Consider the following 20,326-nt stretch of genomic DNA (forward strand, 5'->3'; position numbering starts at 1 on the left):
TAAATATTATTGTTTTTTTTTTTTTTTTAAAGCAGTTTTCTTTTTACAATGCAACATATACTGATCAGCCACAACACTAAAACCACTGACAAGTGAAATGAATAACATGGATTATATTGTTTCAATGGCAACTGTCTAACAGTGGGATATATTGGGCAGAAAGAGAACAGTCAGTTTTTTTAATTTTATGTGTTGAAAGCAGGAAAAATAAACAAGCGAGATGAGCTGAGTGACTGACAAAGGCCAAAAAGTGACGACTAGACAACTTTGTTAGAGCATCTTCATGATAGAAAGTCTTGTAGGGTGCCCCTAGGATGCAGTGGTTAGTATCTATCAAAAGTGTTGCAAGGAGGAACAACTGTTTAACTGGCATCAGAGTCATGGGCGCCAAAGCTTCAATGATGCATGCAGGGAGTGAAGGTTAGCCGTCTGGTCCAAATCCCACAGAAGAACTACTGTAGATCAAATTGTTGAAAAACCTAATGCAGTCCATGATAGAAAGGTGTCAGGAAACCCTGTGCATCACAGTTTGTCCAGTTTGCTGCTATGCAGCCCCATATGCAGCAGAGTGCCCACGATGACCCCCCTATTTACCGCCAAAGGTGTACTCAATGGGGACGAGTATCAGAACTGAGCCATGGAGCATTGGAAAAAAGTTGCCTGGTCTGATGAGACAAGTTTTATTTTAGGCCTGGTGGATGGCCAGATGTGTGTGCATCGTTTACCGGTTTAAGAGATGGCAGCAGACTGCACGATGGTAAGAAGGCAGGCAGTGAAGGCAGTGTTGTTCACTGGGCAATCGTCTGTAGGGAAACCTTGGTTCCTGGCATTCATGTGGATGTTACTTTGACACGTACCACCTACCTAGAAATTGTTGCAGACCACTTACATCTCTTCCCTGGCAATGGTGTTCCCTGATGGCAGTGGGCTTTTTCAGCAGGATAATGCGGATTCAAAAAATGTTCAGGAATGGTTTGAGGAACATGACAAAGAGTTTAAGGTGTTACCTTGGCCTCCACATTCCCCAGATTTCAATCTGATTCAGCATCTGTGGTATGTACTGTAACAACAGATCCGATCCATCGAAGCTTCACCTCCCAACTTGTGGGATTTGAAGGATCTGCTGCTAATGTCTTGGTTCCAGATAGCACAGGACACGTTCAGAGATCTTGTTGGGGCCATGCCTCTATGCATCAGAGCTGTTTGGGCAGAACTAGGCAGATGGTTTTATTATTGTGGCTGATCAGTATACAAACTAATGTAAACTGAATCAATACAAATGTCACTGAAATTGTTCTTAATAATGGTTGTGTAAGTATGACAGTGCTTCTCCCACCACTGCTCTTCAAATGGTCTTAAGACCGGCTCAAATTTGTTTCACCACTCCTATAACGGCAAAAACGGAGAATATGAGAAATCTGTAAATGGGCAGATGCTCAGAGGAATCAGAATAGCTTGCGATATAGTTAGGTCTGGTTAAGTCTAAAAAAATTCACTTGTGCCATTACAACATCCAGGTTTGAACAAATGTATGTTGATTGATGGAATTGTAAATTATATGTCTGCACTATATTCAGTACAGGTAGATGCAGGGGCAATGGAGGTTAGAGCGGTCCTTTAATTCAAAGAGGATGTAGGAGCGGCTATGCAAGGGCCCTATTCCACTTCCCTGTTTCTGATTTGTAATTTTTTTTCAAGTTATGTGAACTATATTTTTGCGACTGGGAGGTTCAGTAGAAGGTTATATATAATTCACAGTTTACAGTTACACTAACAACAGAATGGATACAATGTAGATATTGTAGACAAAATAGAAAGAGTTGTATAAAACGTAAAACATTTGCATAAGTAGGCATGAAAACCAGACTATATGACACATAGGTTTCATAGTGCAGAACACCATATGTGGTTTACCATCATACTCATTTTTTTTTAAAATATATTTTCAACATCATTTTATAAAAAGCATTAGTGAGGACTCGCAGGTTCCATTCAACTTAGAAAACGTCTAGTTTACGAAAGAGAGAGAGAAAACCAACCTAAAGGCATACATCGGTGACGCGTAGGTCACACTATAACGTTATTAGTATTCATATGTTGGACTCGCAGGTCCTATAGCTTATGTACATTGGGATAGTACCCTCGAGAGCCTGTTGGAATCGCCATTTATAATCCCCCTTCTATGTGTAGATAGTGGGTCAGTTTGTCTTTTGGCTCCTATAATGGGTGGTCTTTAGATCAGAAGCTGTGGATCCCGAAGCTCAGGAAGTCTCAGATAGTGACAATTTAAAAAGTATATTCTAACAGTATATTCTTTTGAAAAGGTTGCTAAACTACATGCTTGAAATTAACTGCCCATCAAAGCTAAAAAATATGTCATAGCATTTGTCCACGCACAGGTCACATCTTGACAGACTTTTGTGTTTCTACAAGTTTTAAATTACATTTTAGTTGCATAAATGTGTATTTGTAAGTAAAAAAAAAAAAAAAGTTTTCATAACAGTCCCGACCCTGGCCACACCCCCACTAACACCCATAAAATGAAAGTGTAACATTAACTTCCATGGAAGATGTTTTTGCCATGATGGTGAAGCCTACAAGGAGAGACAGTGCAACCATATGGCAATGTCCAGGTGATCAGCAGGATGGAAGGGCACAGAATACAATGCTCCCCTCGTGCCAGTCCTGGAACACAGAAGGACAAAGAGATACACAGAGGGGGCAATAAGACACACAGAAGTGCTGGGGGGTTACAAAGAGACACAAAGAGGGGCTGAGGGGCAAAGAGGCACACAGATGGGCTGGGGGGCAATAAGACACACAGAGAGGCTGGGGGGTTACAAAGAGACAAACAAAAGTGTTTGAGGGAAGAGATATAGAAAAGGACATGGGGAGAAAGAGACAGAGAGGGTTAGGAAGGGCGAGAAAGAGACACACAGAGAAGCTGGGGAAAGAAAAAAAAACACACAGCTTTGAGGGAGTAAGAGACACACAGAGGGGCTGGGTAAAGTAAGAGACAAGGGGTAGTTTAAGAGAAACACACAGGGCCAGCACAAGATTTGAGTGACCCTGCAGGAGCGAAGCGCACAGCCCTCCCTCCCACCTGTCACTCAGTGTAGCGTGGCCGACCGCGGTACAGAAGCATCTTTTTTCTGTACCTGCCACCTAACCACGCTACAAAGATAGGTAGGAGGCACGGGTGGGGGAGGTGGGGAGCACCACTAAGAGGGGGAGAGAGACAGGACCACTAAAAGGGAAGTGGGGTGAGAGAGAGACAGGACCACTAAGGGGGAGGTGGGGTGAGAAAGAGAGAGACAGGACCACTAAGGGGGAGGTGGGGTGAGAAAGAGAGAGACAGGACCACTAAGGGGGAGGTGGGGTGAGAAAGAGAGAGACAGGACCACTAAGGGGGAGGTGGGGTGAGAGAGAGAGAGAGACAGGACCACTAAGGGGGAGGTGGGGTGAGAGAGAGAAAGAGAGACAGGACCACTAAGGGGTAGGTGGGGAGAGAGAGAGAGAGAGAGACAGGACCACTAAGGGGTAGGTGGGGAGAGAGAGAGAGAGAGAGACAGGACCACTAAGGGGTAGGTGGGGAGAGAGAGAGAGAGAGAGAGACAGGACCACTAAGGGGGAGGGAGAGAGACAGGACCACTGAGGGGGAGGGAAGAGCTCTAAGGGACAGGGGGGCAAGGGAGAGCACTGAGGGACAAGAGGGGAGGGGAGACCTCTATGGGACAGGAGGGGAGACCTCTATGGGACAGGAGGGGAGACCTCTATGGGACAGGAGGGGAGACCTCTATGGGACAGGAGGGGAGACCTCTATGGGACAGGAGGGGAGACCTCTATGGGACAGGAGGGGAGACCTCTATGGGACAGGAGGGGAGACCTCTATGGGACAGGAGGGGAGACCTCTATGGGACAGGAGGGGAGACCTCTATGGGACAGGAGGGGAGACCTCTATGGGACAGGAGGGGAGACCTCTATGGGACAGGAGGGGAGACCTCTATGGGACAGGAGTCCCTGCAGGCTTTTTAATGTGAACACACTGGCGTTGGCCCATATGGCAGATAATATGGGTGGGACATTGTGATGTCACATGGTGGCAGGGGCGTACCTAGAGCATGTGGCACCCGGGGTGGGTCCTGGGTTTGACACCCCCTTCCCCCTCTCCCCCCCCCCAAAAAAAAACACCTACTAAATTTTTAAAATGTGTTCTTTTTTTTTCCATTTTTTTAAATGTATTGCACAAATTTGTAAACTTTTTAAAACCCCTGCCCCCTTCTACAAAATCCCTGCACCCCCTCACACACAGTTACAGACAGACAGTCACACACAGTTACAAGCAGACAGTCACACATATAGTGACAGGCAGTCATACACACAGTGACAGGTAGAGAGTTACACACACAGTCAGTTACAAGCAGTAACACACAGTCACTCACACTGTTACAGGCAGACAGTCACATATACAGTCACACACACGGTCACAGGCAGACAGTCATACACATAGTTACAGCCACACACACACACACACACAGTTACAGGCAGCATCACACAGTCACAGACAATCACACACACAGTCACAGTAAGACAGATACACACAGTTACAGGCATGCAGTCACACACACATACACACACACACAGTTACAGGCAGACAGTTACACCCACCCACACCGTTATAGGCAGACAGTTACACACACACACACACACACACACACAGTTACAGGCAGACAGTTACACACACACACCCACACAGACAGTTACACACCCACACCCACACAGACAGTTACACACCCACACCCACAAAGTTACAGGCAGTTACACACACACACAGACAGTTACACACCCACACCCACACACAGACAGTTACACACACACACAGTTACAGGCAGACAGTTACACACACACACAGTTACAGGCAGACAGTTACACACACACACACTTACAGGCAGACAGTTACACACACACACACACACACACGGAGTTACACAGACACACAGACAGTTACAGGCAGACAGTTACACACACTATCTTCACTTACAGACAGTGTGGGCTGGAAGAGTGGGTTCCCTGGCCTGAAGTCCTTCCCTGGATGGCTGGCTGGCTGGAGCCTATTAGGTGGAAGAGCAGGAATTTCTTCTTGCTGCACCTCCATGTGCAGCAGTAACAGCAGCGGGTATGGACCATGTTAAGCCCTGCCCCTGCTCGCAGATAGGCTCCACCCCCAAATATCCACAGCTCCGCCCCTTCTTCCTTCCGTGCGGCTAGTTCAGCTTTCTGGTCTCTGCGTGTGAGCTGTGCGACACCCCTGGTGCCATGGGGCAGCTCACACATCCCCCATTAGCCCTCAGACCAGGGTCATGGCACCCGGGGCGGATCGTCCACTCCTAGGGCGGCAAAAAATCCTTGCACCAGCCCTAGACACACAAAGGGGAAAATTGGTGGATAGAAAAACAAAGGTGTAAGACACGAAAGGGGGATAAGATACACAAAAGAGGGTATAATAACCACAAAAGGGGTAAGAAATTCATAAGACATACAGGTGAAGATGCATTTGGGATTGGGTGTGCAAAATGCATCCCTGCCTGTGTAGCCAAAAATCCTTGCACCGGCCCTGCCCACAAGCCCAAAACAGTACAGTAAATGGCTGATTTGTGGTCACTGGTGCTTTTGGATAACAACCCGTGCTATGACTTTAACCCCTCGAGGACCAAACTTCTGGAATAAAAGGGAATCATGACATGTCACGCATGTCATGTGTCCTTAAGGGGTTAAAAAAGCGGAGTTTAAAACCGCATCCATTGCTAATGGCCCCTGCAGAAACACAGGGTAAAATCTGAAACACAAGGCCTATCTGGGCTCATTTGCATGTCACGCTGGGAACTCTGGGATAGTTGTGGAAACATTATTTCTTGAATTTCAGTGTCCAAGGAGGGCTTTCCAAAGTTCAAACTTAAAATATTCAGCTGATGCAACAATATTTTTATACTGTTTTATATTTGCACTGTGGGGAGGTATTTTGGATATTAAATAGTTAAGTTAAAACAAATAATAATGAATAGAAATATTATATATATATTCTGCAATATAATAAATAAACAATTAAGCTGTGTGCTCTTCTGCTTGGCAGGTGGAGTTAATCCACAGATTCCTTTGCATGAAACAAAACAAGACAAATATTAAAATCCTGTTTTTCCAGCCCAGTACCTGCACCATCAGTTCTCTGTCACTTGACAAGGAAGTTACTGGTAAAATGCTCTAGCTCCAAGCACTGATTCCCTTCTGGAGCACAGCATTCTGGGAGATGTAGTTCTTTGTGATAAGATCTCTCTTGCTGGATAAATAGCCCTTTATAAAAAACCTATATCTGCTAGAATATTTATACATTTGGTCGCATGCCATGTAAGCTACAGCCTTTCTGATGCACTGCCAGCGTAAGATAAACAACGAGCTAAGGCTCACCTTAAAGCGAAAGGACTACACCTCCCATGAGCCTGTGCGGTAGAATGTCAGGCGTGCTACATGCAGGTTGCTGTTATCTGCAGATGAATAAGGAAAGCTCTAAGTCAGAAATACAGGCAGTGGGAGTAAAGAAGGATTGTGGGAGCTCTGAATTAACTATGTGCAAATCAGGTGGATGCTGAAATCATGGCTGTAGAAGGTGAGAGATCAATGTATAGGGGATATAATTAATGTGTGTGTGTGTGTAACTGTGTATGCATATATTGGTGTGGGAGCTGTCATGTATTGTATATTTTGGGAACAGAAACTGGACAACATTTTTATTTTTTCCCCTACATACGTGCACCACTGGCTGCAAAATAAATCTATTCCCTCTCATCATTTTTGAGCTGGTGATGACAGCCTCTAGAGCAGCCAATCAGCAGTCTCTGCAGAATGATGTCATTGCCATGATGTAATATTGTTACAATGTATACAAGGAGGTGAACACAAGCAATAGTGTATACTGAGATGCCTGTTCATTAGGATACATGTAGCCAGCTTTTTAAAATGATTTAAATATTTGCTCATGTGGTGTCATTTAAAATATGTGTCAACAAGGTTTACTTAAAACGATGAGCGTCATTTCAGTTGCAATTGAGTTGCATAAGAGGGCAATGTCATGTCTCATTTTAAATGTCGTCTTTATTGCATTGAGGGTGTAACCGTAGGGTTAACAGGGACTTACATTTAGGGTAAGGTGGGAATTAGGACTGTGGGTTTACGTATAGAGGGTACCTGCATAGGTGAAGCTGTGTAAACTGATCTCACTATTTAATAATGTCAAAACAATGTAGAACTGCGCACCGAAACAAGTATGAAATTAACTTGTAATGAAGCATGCATAACATAAAGTGTATATATACACATCAATATAATATAATTCAATATAAAAGAAAACACAAATCAATATAATTCATAACTAGAGTGCTGGGATTAAATGGTGGGGGACGGGGTTGGGAGGTTATCAAAGTGACCTGTTCCAAAAAGAGGTGTAAAACGCAAAACGCGGAAGAGTTACCAATAGAATGTGTGTTCTGTTTCCATGGTGATAGCCGCACTTTAGGTCACTTTGTTTTAATAGAACACTTTGCGTTCAGCTCCGCCCAAATGTTTTGGCGAACACTTCATGCTTTGGACAGGGGATAGATTTTATTAGCAAAATCATTAATTTATTCATACCAAAATTAGTTGATTGCTGTCAGCTTTTCGATTGGGTTTGATGACACCATGATTAGTCTTGCAGGATCAAAACAAGAAACAAATAGTACTAAACATTAGTCAATCCCACCTTCCCTTCATACTAATATTAAAGGGATACTACAGTCTTAGGAAAACAAATCTGTGTTTCTAGCGCTATAGTTATCTCTGGTTGCCCCCATTGGTAGATAAAGGGTTAAAAAAAAAAACTTTTATTCACTTACCCAATTCCAGCGCCAATGTCCATATGACGGACGGAGGGGCTTTTGATGCAGTAAGCCCTCCCCATTGACTAAATGCTTTCCTATGGGGATTTAATTGACGCTGAATGTCTTCTTGCAGAGTGTGTGGATGTCTAGCATCAGGTGACCTAAAGTCTGTTAAAATCCCAGAAGCTCCCCTAGTGGCTGTCTAGTGGACAGCCACTATCGTTCATCATAGTACTGCAATGTTGCAGTGTCTCTTAAACGGCAATGATTTACATTGCAGGACTAATTGGGACAAGGAGACTGCATCCAGACCATTTTAATGAGCTGTTTCCTTTAAAGGGACACTCCAGGCACCCAGACCACTTCTGCCCATTGGAGTGGTCTGGGTGCCAACTCCCACTACCCAGGGCCAGATTAACATAGGGGCTGATGGAGCTGCAGCTCCAGGCCCAGGCCCATGGAATAGGCCCATTTTACACACTACTCTTAGGTTTGCCACCTGACTGGTATTTTAAGGCACAACCGGTATTTGAGGCTGCCTGTCCGTGACGGTATTGCAGTAATACCGGCAATTCAAATGCAAATATTTTTCTCAGTATAAATGGAGATTACTCTGCAATACCAGCACCGGCCAATAGGGGTCACTGTGAATGGAGAGAGGCAGGGATAGGAAGTTACAGCATCTTCCTCCCTGCCTCTCTCTACTCTTTGATCCGCAGGGGAGCAGCTACACAGCACAGAGAGTACAGACAGCAGCTCCCAACCTGCAGAGACAGACTACAGCTCAGATATGTGAAGAAGGGGGGGGGGAAGGCAGCAGGGAGACATGGGGACACTGAGATACTAGGGGACAAATGGGGGACACTGAGACACAAGGGGACACTGGGAAACATGGGGATGCTGAGACACATGGGGACACATTGGGACACGGAGACACTAGGGACACAGTGTCTCCCAGTGTCCCCATGTCTCCCAGCCAGTGTCCCCTAGGCTCCCATTGTGCCCTAAGCACCCAGTGTCCCATAGGCTCCCAGTGTCCCTATGTCTCCTAGCCAGTGTATGTGTCTCTATGTCTCCCAGCCAGTGTCCCTAGTGTCTCAGTGTCCCTAGTGTCTCAATGTCCCCATGTCTGCCAGTGTCTGTGTCCCCATATATCTTTCTCCCTAGTGTCCCAAATGTCTCCCAGTGTCCCCATGTCTATATCCACAAGTGCCCCATTTCTCCCAGTGTCCCCAAGTGTCTGTGCCCCCATGCCTCTCAGCCAGTGTCCCTAGTGTCTGTGTCCCCATGTCTCACAGTGTCCTTGTAGCAGTACTTACCCTCTCCAGGGGCCGGCCGGGGTCCTCTCTTCTCGCCGCGCGCGGTCCTGCTCCTGCACGAGCCGCGCGCGGCTCATCCAAGGACGAGATCAGTCAGGCGGGCAGTGACCGCGAGAAGCGGTCACGTGTCCCGCCTGACACTAAGAGCGCGCGGCGCGTCTCGGGCGCGCTCTTAAAGGGACAGTGGGAGACAAAATTAGAATCAGTCTCCCATTGGCCCCTGTCATGCCACGTTCCCCATACACTCACGTTTTGGGGGCGTGGATATGACAGGGGCCAATCAAATTGAACTTTGGGTATTTATACTCACCTGTTTCCTTTGCACCTTGCCCTATCGTGGTTTCTGTTCAGTTCCCTTTAGTGCTTGTATCGTTCAGTTGGTTTTTTGGTGCTTGACCTTGGCTTTGTTCCTGACTCCGCTTTCTCTTTATCCTTGCTTGTTTATCCGCCGGTTTGTCTTCCTGTGTACCAGTCCTTGGCTTGTTCTACTTTACGCTGTCTCTCCGTCCCCTTGACCTCGGCTTGTTCTGGACTCTGTCTTTTCTTGTTCTCGTCTAAGTCCGGCCATTCTAAGGTCCGGTAAGACGAATCCTGGTTTCTTGTCTCTTGACTATCTGGACTATTCCTGCGTGTTGGGGTATATTACCGTGACAGTCCTCTAGTCTCCCAGTGTCTGTGTTCCCATGTCTCTGTGTCCCTAGTGTCTTAGCTTCCCCGAATGTCTGTGTCCCCATGTCTCCCAGTGTCTCCTTGATACTCCCAGTTCCCCCATGTCTTTATTTACAAGTGCCCCCATGTCTCTCAGTGCCCCCATGTCTCTCAGTGTCCCCGGGTCTCTATGTCCCCTGGTCTCTGTGTCCCCGGGTCTCTGTGTCCCCTAGTATCCTAGTGACACGGGACACACTGAGACATGGGGACACTGGGAGAAATGGGGACACTGACACTGTGATACATAAGGACACTGATGCCAGGCTGGACTTCCAATTCTTTGGACAGACATGCCCCTTTTTGGGCATGTTCGCCCCTTTTGGCAGTTCTAGTCACGTGATTCACGTCAGTGGCCCACACTTTTACCCAGCCCATTGACTTCCTGCTTCACTTGACACTGCTGTTAGGGGGTATGGATTTACTTGAAAGATGAAAGCATAAATTAGATAAAGAGATTAGCATAGAGTATGTGTTTTCTTATAGCTGCATCATTTGAGTTTCCCCTCCAACAACATCTTTATCAGATACATGATGCTTGAGAGGTATGACTGTTTTAGTGTTTTTGGTCGATACGACTCTGTAATTAGGCCCCATCATAATTGTCAGCACCAGGCCCACCGGGCTCTTAATCTGGCCCTGCCACTACCCTTAACCCTGCAAGTGTAATTATTGCAGTTTTCTACTAGACAGCCACTAGAGGGCACTTCTGTGATTATAGCACACGAAAAGTGTGCTATAGCGTCGCTGGACGTCCTCACGCTATTTTTCAATGCTTTCCTATGGGGAGGTCTAATGTGCATGCACATTAGGTCTCCCCCGCCGGCGGCTGCACATGCGCAATAGGTCTCCCCCGCCGTATGACGTCGGCGTGTGCGGACCCTGACCCAGCGCCGAGGGACATCGGCGCTGGACACAGGTAAGTCACTGAAGGGGTTTTAACCCCTTCAGCAACCTGGGATGGGGGTCGGGAGGAAGTGGGAACCTGCAGTGCCAGAAAAACGGATTGTTTTCCTGGCACTGGAGAGTCCCTTTGAGTAAAGAAAGTGGGAGGAGCAAATTAACAGTAAATTTAGGAGTATATGGCCGATACAGAGATTGCATGGCTGAGTTTTCAGCAGGTGACAGATGCCAACCGATCAGAGTTGGAGTTCATAGCGAATAAGCCTGTGTATATGTGATTATACAAAATAATCTCAATATTCAAACTAGATAATGTACTATAGTCCTTCATACTGTAATACTACTATGGTATATGTGCAGTAAGGCAATAAAGCAAAGCCATTGACTGGTCATGTCAATAATTAACCACTAACTAAAATATAGACCCAGCTTTCTGAGTTAATCATATCCATGTCATTTGCCCAAATGCTTAAGTGACAGTACAAGGGCAAACGCAAAGTCCAGGATTACACAATGTATACAACAGATAGCTATAAAGTACATGAATACCCATGAGAGGTTAACAAAAGAAAAATACGTACTGTACCCAAGCCCTAATTTCCTTTTTTACTTTTATAGACAAATAAAATAGCAATAAACTTTAATGCAATATGACAGAGAAACAATTACAAAGCATAGTGGGACAATCCAAACTAGACATAAACTCATGACTGTGTTGTTTAACATTTGTAGGCACACATTTATAGGAACACTCCAGTTCCTTAACTGGTTACCAACCCAATCCTCAATTTAAACAAAGTTCTTTTCTCCTGGGGATACTAATCTGGATCAGTGGTGTGTGTTGAGGAGTTACTTGGGAACCACTGTTCTAGCTATAAACCATGATTGACCGTTTCTGGTTTGTAAAACACATTGGTTGTTTGTTTCTCCTTTCCCCAAGTTTGCTATCAGTACATTGGTAAATTAAGATATATATATGATATATAGTGACTTAAAATGTAATTGACATTCTTTCTCCTCAGTATGTAAACAACAACTGACTTTATTCCCTTTCCAAAGGGAGTTGGCAGGAGAGATTGCTCTGAACACACTATAGGGCTTCTTTGCAATACGCAATAAAATTGGTAATGTACTGCACTGTTGCTAGGTGTAACATTTAATATATGTGGGGTTAATGACCACACAGAGACATTCATTGCATTTTGTTGCATATATAGGACTCTATGTTCCAAAAAAATCCAATCCGATTCCTTACAAAGCCCCATATCAGGATATTGTGTATGGATCATGTTGCTTGGAGTATTTCTTTCATTGTTTTGTTTGAAGGCTGGGTCACTCAGGTAATTTGAAGAATGGGTTGCCGAGGTAATGTCATGCATGCAATTTGGGTTCCTGTGAGCAAAGTTTAAAGTGAACATGTAGTGCTATTTCTGACTTTACTTAAATTCCCCCTATTGAGTATATCATACATGACGTATTCATTGGAAAATGTGGAGATATTACTCACAGTACCTCCATCCCTTTTCCTCATTACACTACATGTGACACCCACATCCCGTCTCTCCGCTCTTTGCTTGCTCCCTTATTTCATTTGTCCTGCTTGGGGACACTTCCTCAGGCGAGGCAAGCTTTCTGTATGATGTCCACTAGCTGGGTTCGTTGCCAACATGTTGGTGATGTCACTCAATTCATATACTCCTTAGCCAATGCTAGATGCATTGGCTAAGGAATTTCCCTAACAACCACAGTGCATGTACCGCGCTTGCTAATGCATGGAGCCTATGCTGAAAATTTGTCTGAGAAGTATGAGGAAAAATTATTTTTAAAGGAACACTATGGTGTCTGGAATACAAACGTGTATTCCTGGCACTATATGTGTGAAAACACTGTTTAGGTGTTCAATCCCCCTTGCCCCTGTGGAAAAAGTAATTTACTCGCCTTTTCCAGGGCTGAAAAGGCAGTATTTTCATTAAAAAGCCTGCAGGGACATACTATACTCACCAGAACAACTACATTGTTCTGGTGACTATAGTGTCCCTTTAAATAGTTTTTTTTCCCCAATCTATACATTTGCTTGCAAACCTCCTAGCACAATGTAGTGATGAAATCTTATGATCTTTTAACATGAGCATAAATTGGAGGGGGGGTTACAGGTACCCTCTAAAAAGAATTACTATAACCACTTTACATTGCCGAAGTGGTTATAATACAAGGACCTTGTTTGTGCAAGATACACTGTTCAAGATATATTGATTTTCTTTCCAGCTTGTAGCTCCATTTCCTGTCAGAAAGTTTGAATTTCAAATTTAAAGCCAAAATAGTTGAGCTTGGAAAGTCTTCTAACTCAGCTATGCCTCCAGTTCAGCTACTTTGGCCTAAAGTTTGGCATTCACTTTGAGTTCTCACTTTATTGAATAACCCTGACAGTGTTTCCTGTTTCCAGGCGCTGTTCTATAAACCTGCTTGGAAGTGAAGGCTATTTGTGTACGTTCAGCCCACCCACAGTCCGCCTAATCCTCATCCTCAGACTTTTCTGCAGCCCGTCTGCTTCTCTGATCATGTGGATTGCTTCACACGCCAGTGTCCATAATCCAAGATAAACATTTTATTGGACATTTCCCAGCACAAACATGAATGTTTGTGCTGGACAGAAATTGGGGGATGATCTACACTAGCTGCAGAAGCCCGGCTAATGTAACCTTTGCTTACAGCCTTAATACAATTCATTAAAAACGTGTTTAGTAACCTAGACTTTCTCTTTTAGCAATGAATATGCCAATTATCATACTGATAAATTAAATATTTAGCTGTTTAAGGAAACGTTACTTAAATACTTACCTCCTGTCCTTTGTCATTGTAGCTGCCACCAGGAGTGTCTGTGTTACCCTAAAGCGGAGGTTGGCAACATTTGGCACGCCGGATGTTGTGGACTACATCTCTCATAATGCTGGCAAAGCATCATGGGAAATGAACTCCACAGCATCTGGAGTGCCTACTTCCGCACCAAAGTATCTGAAGTAGAGCCCTACAACCCCCGATGATGTCTGCCTGCTGGCTTCATTGCTCATTCCTATATTCCTCTGGAAAACTGCAACACGCGTGCAAGGCAAATAATTGTAACAACTACAGTGCATGTGGTGTAGCTACTGTGACAGAGAGCAGAAACTCTGCCTGAAGTAGTGCTGTCTACGCTGGTACGCAGTTCTCGATCTGCTTGGCTTGCACAGTGTACAGGTCATTTTGTATTCTCTTTCATTAGAGTATGAGCTAGAGTTCCCATGACCGATACACTTGAATAGGGATCGACCGATATTGAATTTTTAGAGCCGATACCGATACCGATATTCTGTGAACTTTCAGGCCGATAGCCGATATAATTTGCCGATATTCTGTACATTTACCATTTTGGAAAATAAAAACTATTTCTAAAGGTAAATGCACAAAATATACATGCCACGTGAAGTGGATGCAGTGTGTTTAGACAGGGGAGCTGTGTGTGTGTGTGTAGTGGATGCAGTGTGTGTTTGTGTAGTGTGTGTGTGTAGTGGATGCAGTGTGTGTTTGTGTAGTGTGTGTGTAGTGGATGCAGTGTGTGTTTGTGTAGTGTGTGTAGTGGATGCAGTGTGTGTTTGTGTAGTGTGTGTGTGTGTTGTGGATGCAGTGTGTGTTGTGGATGCATTGTGTGTTGTGTAGTGTGTGTGTGTTGTGGATGCATTGTGTGTTGTGTAGTGTGTGTGTTGTGGATGCAGTGTGTGTTGTGTAGTGTGTGTGTGTTGTGGATGCAGTGTGTGTTGCGTAGTGTGTGTGTGTTGTGGATGCAGTGTGTATTTGTCTAGTGTGTATATAATGAAAGCAGAGTGTTTGTGTAGTGTGTGGGTAGTGTGCGTAAAGTGAATGCTGTATATACTAAATGCAAAGTGTGTATGTTTGTGTAGTGTGTGTGTATTTGTGTAGTGTGTGTATAGTGAATGTAGTGTGGTTGTGTAGTGTGCATTATATAAAAACACTACACAAACACACACTGAATTATATAAACACACTACATAAACACACTGAATATAATGCAGTGTTTATATAATGCAGTGTATTTGTATAGTGTGTTTATAAAATTCAGTGTGTTTGTATAGTGTGTATATAATGCAGTGTTTGTGTAGTATTTGTTTGTATAGTGTGTGTGTATAATGCAGTGTGTTTGTATAGTGTGTGTGTGTGTATATAATGCAGTGTGTTTGTATAGTGTGTGTATATAATGCAGTGTGTTTGTATAGTGTGTGTATATAATGCAGTGTGTTTGTATAGTGTGTTTATATAATTCAGTGTGTTTGTATAGTATTTGTTTGTATAGTGTGTGTATATAATGCAGTGTGTTTACTCACCTCCCAGCAGCTCCTCCAGCTTCCCAGTGTAAATCTTGCGGCCAGCGTGCCGCACGGAGCGTTGCCACGGTAACCCATGGCAACGCTCTGACGGTCGCGTGTCTCACGAGATTTACTCTGGGGAGCTGGAGGAGCTGCTGGGAGGTGAGTAAACGCTTGCTGCCGGCCCCCCCAGGACCGCCGGGCTTGTAATGAGCCTGGCAGTCTTAGGAGGTATTATCGGCAATATCGGTATCTCTATTGGCCGATACCGATATTGCCGAAAATACAGAATATCGGCCGATTATATCGGTAAAACCGATAATCGGTCGATCCCTACACTTGAATCTATTTTTTTTTTTAAATGCTGTTTCTACGTCTGAGTTAATTATTTCAAATGTTTGCCCCTCCAATATTTTTGTCAAAAAATGTGTACGTTTGTATTATTTAATTTGATTTACCTGTTAACCTACATGCCATATTCCGGTTTAATCCAATATTTATGGCTGTTAGCTGTACATTCCACGTTCCAAATAAAATGTCTACTTTGTTTTTCTTCTTTATTTGAAGAACTTGCTGTTAGCACTCTCCTGAGTTTTACAAAGTGCCATTGAGCTACATTCCTGTGGAATTTAGAGTAAGCTGACCCTGATAGAAGTTTAAAAAAAAAAAAAGAGGCCTTAACTCCTTAAGGACCAAACTTCTGGAATAAAAGGGAATCATGACTTGTCACACATGTCATGTGTCCTTAAGGGGTTAAACAGATAAGGCGAAACATAAAGTGTCTATGCAAACACTCTTAGGGTAAATCCAAAAAAAGAGTATAAGGACACGGTAATCTGCCACTAATCTGACACTTGTCATCCTACAGACCGAATGGACTTCATCATAGATGTAGAATACCTGCATACTCTCGCTTAACCCCTTAAGGACACATGACATGTGTGACATGTCATGATTCCCTTTTATTCCAGAAGTTTGGTCCTTAAGGGGTTAAAGGACCAACATCACTTTATCTCACGTAAAGGACAATTGACACTGCTAAACTATTTCTTTAAATATAATAATCCGCTATGAAGAAAGGTTAACAGATTTAAACCTCTTTAGTTTAGAAAATCGTAGCCTGAGAGGGGATATGATAACATTATACAAATATATTCTGGGTCAATACAAACCATTGTGTGGAAATCTATTCACAAACCGGACTTTACATAGGACACAAGGTCATGCGCTTAGACTGGAAGAAAGAAGATTTTGTCTAAGGCAAAGCAAAGGTTTTTTTTTTTCCCTAGCTTGTTGCAAAATTGGAAGTGCTTCAAACTATTTTTTTTTTTGCCTTCTTTTGGATCAACAGCAAAAAACAAATGTGAGGAAGGCTGAACTTGATGGACGCAAGTCTCTTTTCCGCTATGTAACTATGTAATACTTTCACCTTTTGACAGGAAATAGAATTCATTTTTAAATGGATGAGAAACCACTAGAGACAGTCTTAACCCTGCAATGTAATTATTGCAGTTTCTCAGACAGGGGCATTGAAGTCGTCTGGGTGCCTATAGTGTCCAGTTAACCTCCTACCAAAATTCCAATCTTCGATCCGAGCAATACCAAAGACCCTTGGTTACAAAGCTACAATTCCACAGGCCTTACTTTTAAATTTGTCACAGTAGGTGTTTTTAGAATGAAATTAAAAATGTATCAGGAATGTTTCATCTTTTTTAATCCATTCTCCTTGAATGTGTTTGAAAAAAATTCACACCTGTTTCAGTAGCAGTTTGAGCTTTGTATATGCCTTTGTTAATTTTTTTTTTTTTTGTAGTGCAACATATGTTTATGTGCGTCTTTGTAACTGTTGAGTGGGCCACGGCAATAAAATTCTTTAAAAATATACTATAAAACCAAAATCTATAACATGATCACCTCCTGCCTTCATACACTATGAAAAGAATACTCCAAGCTCAAGAACCACTACAGCTTAACTGGCACTGAGTTTAAACAACCAAAATAAATCTATCTATTTTTAACCAGGGAGTGTTCCTTTAAGACCCTCTGTTTACTCCATGTACCATAACAACTTAATCTCAATTAATTTGATATGGTGCCTGGAGGTCTTGGATGCAACTTATTTTAAGGGGTTAAACTGCTTGCAAATTGTCTAAACCTAAGGTGGTTTCAGACGGCTGATGTTCTCAGCCTCTCACCGGCACCAAGTTCGAGACTCTCTTATCGAAGCCGAGGACAGAGGAGAAGACAGAGATACCTAGAGGAGGGGTGCCATCTGAACCACTTTAGGGTTAAACCATTTGTGTATAATGTTTTTTACTTGTGTATGTGTAAATCACAGATAAGCAATCAAATGCGCAGTTTGTTTTTAAACTGCAGCAAATATGTTTAAATATTAATTGGTGTAATTTACAAAAGGTGTTCATGTTTTTCGTGGCTCGGTTAGTGACTTCTTTAACTTTATGTAAATTGCTTTCAGTAGACCATTAACTCACCAAAAATGTTTCTAGTTCAGGGGTAGGCAACCTTTTAGCAGCACTGTGCCGATATAGGATTGTGATGTCCCGTAGAGTGCTGATCCTATTTTTATAAATCGAGGTGTGTATGCTGCCGTATTCTGCTTGTGTTATTTTTACTGTAATTGCTTTGTATCGTTGTATTTGTGCGTATATGAGCTATTATATTGTATATGCTCAGGAGTAGTTTGTGGTATCGTGTATGATACATATGAATGTGGGCTGTGTATGAGGGCTGCTTTTGGAATTGTGTGTGGATGGATATGTCACATTGTGTGTTGGTAGTGTGTGGGGGCTGTTTGGGGTATTGCATGTGAGAGGCTGCATGTGGATTGTTAGTGGTGTTGCGTTTGTGGGGATTGTGTGTATGTTTGTGTGTGGGCTGTTCGTATTATTTGTATGAGTGGAGGGTTATTCTGCATTTCTGTGTATATCTAGCAGTGTGGGTAGCTTCCCTAGGTTCCAGTGGGGACCGGGCCGACCAGGTATAGCTCAAGTATAGTAGCTGCAACAGCAGCTGCAAGCTGCTCTGCTACAGTGTGGATTCCCATTTACAAGTGCTGCGAGGAAGTGATCTGAGATCACTTCCTCTACATGCTGCAATGCATAAATTGAGGATTGTCCTTCACCACCTCTTCGTATTAGCAGATATCTGAAGTTTTACTGGGACTCCTGATAGGAAAGAGCCTGTTTGGCTCTAGCAGCCTTGAGTGCCGTGCAAAGACACCTCGAGTGCCGTACATGGCACTAGTGCCGTAGGTTGCCTACCCCTGTTCTAGTTTATAGCTTTTCTCCCGGCCACATATGTATACATTGCAGCAATTTGATGTTTAAAGGGAGACTTCAGATCCGTAGAGCACTTCAGCTTGCTCAAATACTTAGATGTTAACTTGCCTCCTGATTGATAAAAAAAATATAAATATTTATTATTTTGTTGAATGGAGGCGGGTGCCTTGCACCTACAGTTAGAGGAAATGTCCAAACGTTAAAACAGAATATTAACTTTTAACGTTGGAGTGTTTCTTTAAAGGACCACTATAGTGCCAGGAAAACACTTGTTTTCCTGGCTCTATAGGGTCTTTGGGTCCCCCTCACCCTCAGGGCCCCCCTCCCGCCGGGCTCTAGGGTGAGGAAGGGGTTAATCCCTTACCTTTTTTCCAGCACCGGGCGTTAACTCTCCTCCACGAGCCGCGCACGCATTCAGCCAGTCCACAGGAAAGCACAGTGAGAAGCGCCTCTAGCGGCTGTCAATGAAACAGCCACTAGAGGCTGGATTAACCCGTTTGTAAACATACCAGTATGTATGGTATGTTTACAGCAGAAAGGGTTAATCCTAGATGGACCTGGCACCCAGACCACTTCATTAAGCTGAAGTAGTCTGGGTGCCTATAGTGGTCCTTTAAAGAAGATAATCTCATTATGATCATTAAATTCTTAATTTATAGAGATGTGTAGTAACAAACCAGGCACTCATTATTTAATGTAATGTGCTTTATTACAAATACTGGCTAGTAGATATTTGTCACAGCCGTACTTACAATTATATTTTTAAAGGGAAAAATTTTTTTTTTTTGTAATAATACTGAAAATATTAATAATTTTTTTTTTTTGTAAATTCGATTTTATTTGTTTTTAGGAATATGTGTAACATGAGGACTCGCAGGTCCTCAGAACGTAACCTTTTGTAATAACATGTCAGTAGTGTTTGAAACTCGCAGGTTTCGTACGTTTTGCATATATCACATTTTGGAGACTCGCAGGTCCCTTGATCTTCCACCATTCAGTAGTTTGTAGGTTCAGAGTTTTGGTTCGTATTGAGTGGGTTATGCTGTATTCTGTGTGTTTGGTCGTGAGTATCTCTTGTAGGGAATCGTCTGTCCGTACTAGTTCTAGATGTCTGGCACCGGAATGGTGGCCGTGTGTTTGCTTTCCTGTATTTCGGCGTTTCACCTTGTTTCAAGTGTCTAGAGGGGTGTACTACGTCTCGTGTGGTGTTACGGTCGTGGAAGCCTCTCCCAGGTGGGAGTGCATTGTTGCCGTATGTCGGTGCCTGGGTTGTTTGTTTGCGTGTAGGGTAGGGTGGGTTTGGGGATTGGGTTATTGGACAGGGTAGGCGTATAATCGCCAGGGCTGTCAACGTCCGCATCGTCAGTCATGGCCTCGGTCCGGACCTCCTCACCGCCCCCCCCCCCCCCCTTACCCGCCGTAACGGAGCCTTTCCATAAACTCGGTCTTACTAGTCGTCAATATCCAGTGTGTCCAAATTTCTAGGTATTTGTCTGGCTTGTTGTTAGCGCTCAGGTTAAGCTCCTCTATGGCTCGGAGTTCCTCCATTTGGGAGAACCATGCCGTTAGTGTTTGCTTCCAGTATTGTGGAAGTACTTGTTTGGCCACGTTTAGGATTCTGATGGTGAGTGATTTTTTATAGCGGGATCTAGGTGACATCGTGTGATGGAGGAGCATAGCCTCTTGGAGGAAGGGTGGTGGTGCATCAGAAAATGTTTGGAGTATGTCATGTATGCCCTTCCAGAAGGGTTGGACGACCTCGCAGCTCCACCATAGGTGGAGCATGGTGCCGGTTTCTTTATTACAACGCCAAAGTGAAGTGGGGGTGCGGT

General features: G+C 43.8%; 1 protein-coding gene across 2 annotated transcripts in view; it reads left to right on the forward strand.

The window, feature by feature from the left end:
• Nucleotides 1-6,514: 6,514 nt before the first annotated feature.
• The window catches only part of SAMD12 (sterile alpha motif domain containing 12), a 362,311-nt gene continuing 348,499 nt past the window's right edge, over nt 6,515-20,326 (forward strand). For both annotated transcript variants that reach the window (XR_010090690.1, XM_063450273.1), the window contains exon 1: nt 6,515-6,661. Coding sequence is in view for 1 of the 2 variants with exons in the window: in XM_063450273.1 (XP_063306343.1) it covers nt 6,649-6,661 (13 nt within the window). In the remaining variant the exon portion in view is untranslated. The remainder of the gene's footprint in view (nt 6,662-20,326) is intronic.

Source organism: Pelobates fuscus, chromosome 4 (genome assembly GCF_036172605.1).
Source record: "Pelobates fuscus isolate aPelFus1 chromosome 4, aPelFus1.pri, whole genome shotgun sequence".
In the NCBI taxonomy this organism is placed as follows: domain Eukaryota; kingdom Metazoa; phylum Chordata; class Amphibia; order Anura; family Pelobatidae; genus Pelobates; species Pelobates fuscus.